We start from the raw sequence: 1,970 nt of genomic DNA, 5'->3' as shown, positions 1-1,970 counted from the left end.
CAGAGAGTCACGCTTCACAGAAGGGTTTGCTGTTGGGGGCCAGTGACTGTACTGTCACCCCCAGTGCCTGTGACTGTGCCAAGGACCAAAGGCCCTTTTCTAGGTTTGGTAAGAACACAGAACAGGAGAAGTTGGTCTTTCCTCCTGAAAGCTTACAAACAAAGGCAGAAAGGAAGTTGGCACTAATACAAATGCAGATTTTACCTGGGTCTGCAGCTGTCATGAGCTCCGTCCATTTCCTGACGCTCAGTCTTTCAATCGTGTCACCTGTCACCATCCAGGATTCAGGGTTATCATGGAAAACAGCGCAGCAGAACGGTTCCACTCGCACTGCGCAGACATAGCCCCGCGAGTCACCTGCTTTGTCATAAACGCTCAGGATGTAAGTCTGAAACTGCACGGCAGCCCCAGAGCCGCAGAAGTGATGGACGGGCATCGAGCCCACTGTCTCAGCTACTGTTTTTTCTAAATCTTCTTTCTTCACTTCACTATGGCTTCCAATGACTTGACGATTGTCATTCACTCCAAAAAATAAATAACCACCCTCAGTGTTTGCAAAGGCAGAGACATAGTTTGGAAGGGTTTTTTTAACGTATTGCAACATATTCTTTGTAGAGAAGTTCTTAAATTCAATATTTGTTGTCTCCCCAAACTCCAGGACCTCCCCAGCCATCAGTTTGTCTCTCTTTAAAACCTCAGCAGCGACCTCTTGGATGCTGTGTTCCACGGTGTTCAGAGGGGTGTCCTTTGCTCCCTCATGAAAATCCAGCAGAGCTTTCTTTACGCTTGGCCCATTCTGATCAGGGTCCTTGGCACGGCTTTCCTTCTCCCTCAAAAATTTAGCAGCAGCACTTGTAGACATAGTGAAAGTAGAAGTGAAAGACCTACAGGACAAACCAGTGCTCAAGCTACAGAGACGCGGCTTTGCGGCTGCACCTTACCGCTGATCTCCGCAGCTCCATGTTTTAACGAAAAGTAGCAAGTGACTCCGCTGCTGCATCCATGTGAAGTATTCCCTGGTACTGGTGCCACCGATGCAGGTCCTGAGGTCCTGCTCTATGTCCAGCCCAATGCCATGCTTCTGAAAGCTGTAATTGTTGTCTTCGCTCTCCATCCTCACTACTCCTCCTCCTGAATTCAGCAACGCATACACTGCTCTACAAAGCTCTGTTCTTTGCCTTTGCAACCTTTGCTGATTGCAAGAGGTCTTCCTGAACCTCTCTCCTAAAGCTATTTTCCCAATATCTACCACCACATCAGCATAGTTTGTTTTCAAATTAATCCACAGCTGCCCTTCTTTGGCCATCCTGACCCTGAAATGATAAATTATTAAAAACACTTCACAATTATACATGGCAGTTTAACAATGAAAACCACACACCTTCAGCTTAGGCTTACATGCTAGATTTAATAAACTGGAAAATAGAAGTCCTTATTTCATAGAATCACAGGTGGTTTTGGGGTGGAAGGGATCTTAAAGATCACCCAGTTCCAACCCCCCTGCCATCAGCAGGGACACCTTCCACTAGACCAGGTTGCTCAAAGCCTCATCCAACCTGGCCTTCAACACTTCCAGGGAGGAGCAGCCACAGCTTCTCTGGCCAACCTGGGACAGTGTCTCACCACCCTCACACCAAAGAATTTCTTCCTCACATCTCATCTCCATCTCCCCTCTGCCACTTTCAAGCCATCACCCCTTGTTCTCTCACTCCCTGCCCCTGTCCCAAGTCCCTCCCCAGCCTTCCTGGAGCCCCTTCAGGTACTGGGAGGCCACTAGAAGGTCTCCCTGGAGCCTTCTCTTCTCCAGGCTGAACAGCCCCAACTCGCTCAGCCTGCCCTCACAGCAGAGCTGCTCCAGCCCTCGCATCATCCTGGTTGTTTCCAGCACACGACAGCAGAGATGTCCACAGACGTCTCGTTAATTAAGCTGATTTATTGGGCTCCGTTGCATACTGGGCTCTCCCACTGAG

General features: G+C 49.0%; 1 protein-coding gene across 1 annotated transcript in view; it reads right to left on the bottom strand.

The window, feature by feature from the left end:
- LOC104531741 (schlafen family member 12) overlaps nucleotides 1–1,306 on the bottom strand; it is a 4,841-nt gene extending 3,535 nt beyond the window's left edge. The window contains 1 exon segment of the mRNA XM_029087157.1: nucleotides 205–1,306. Within this exon segment, the coding sequence (XP_028942990.1) occupies nucleotides 205–1,306 (1,102 nt within the window).
- Between the last annotated feature and the right edge of the window lie 664 nt (nucleotides 1,307–1,970).

The sequence above is a fragment of the Antrostomus carolinensis genome, unplaced genomic scaffold, assembly GCF_000700745.2.
Source record: "Antrostomus carolinensis isolate BGI_N321 unplaced genomic scaffold, ASM70074v2 scaffold1061, whole genome shotgun sequence".
In the NCBI taxonomy this organism is placed as follows: Eukaryota; Metazoa; Chordata; class Aves; order Caprimulgiformes; family Caprimulgidae; genus Antrostomus; species Antrostomus carolinensis.
Note: the sequence above shows the minus strand (reverse complement) of the source record. Positions and strands in the feature narration are given on the sequence as shown.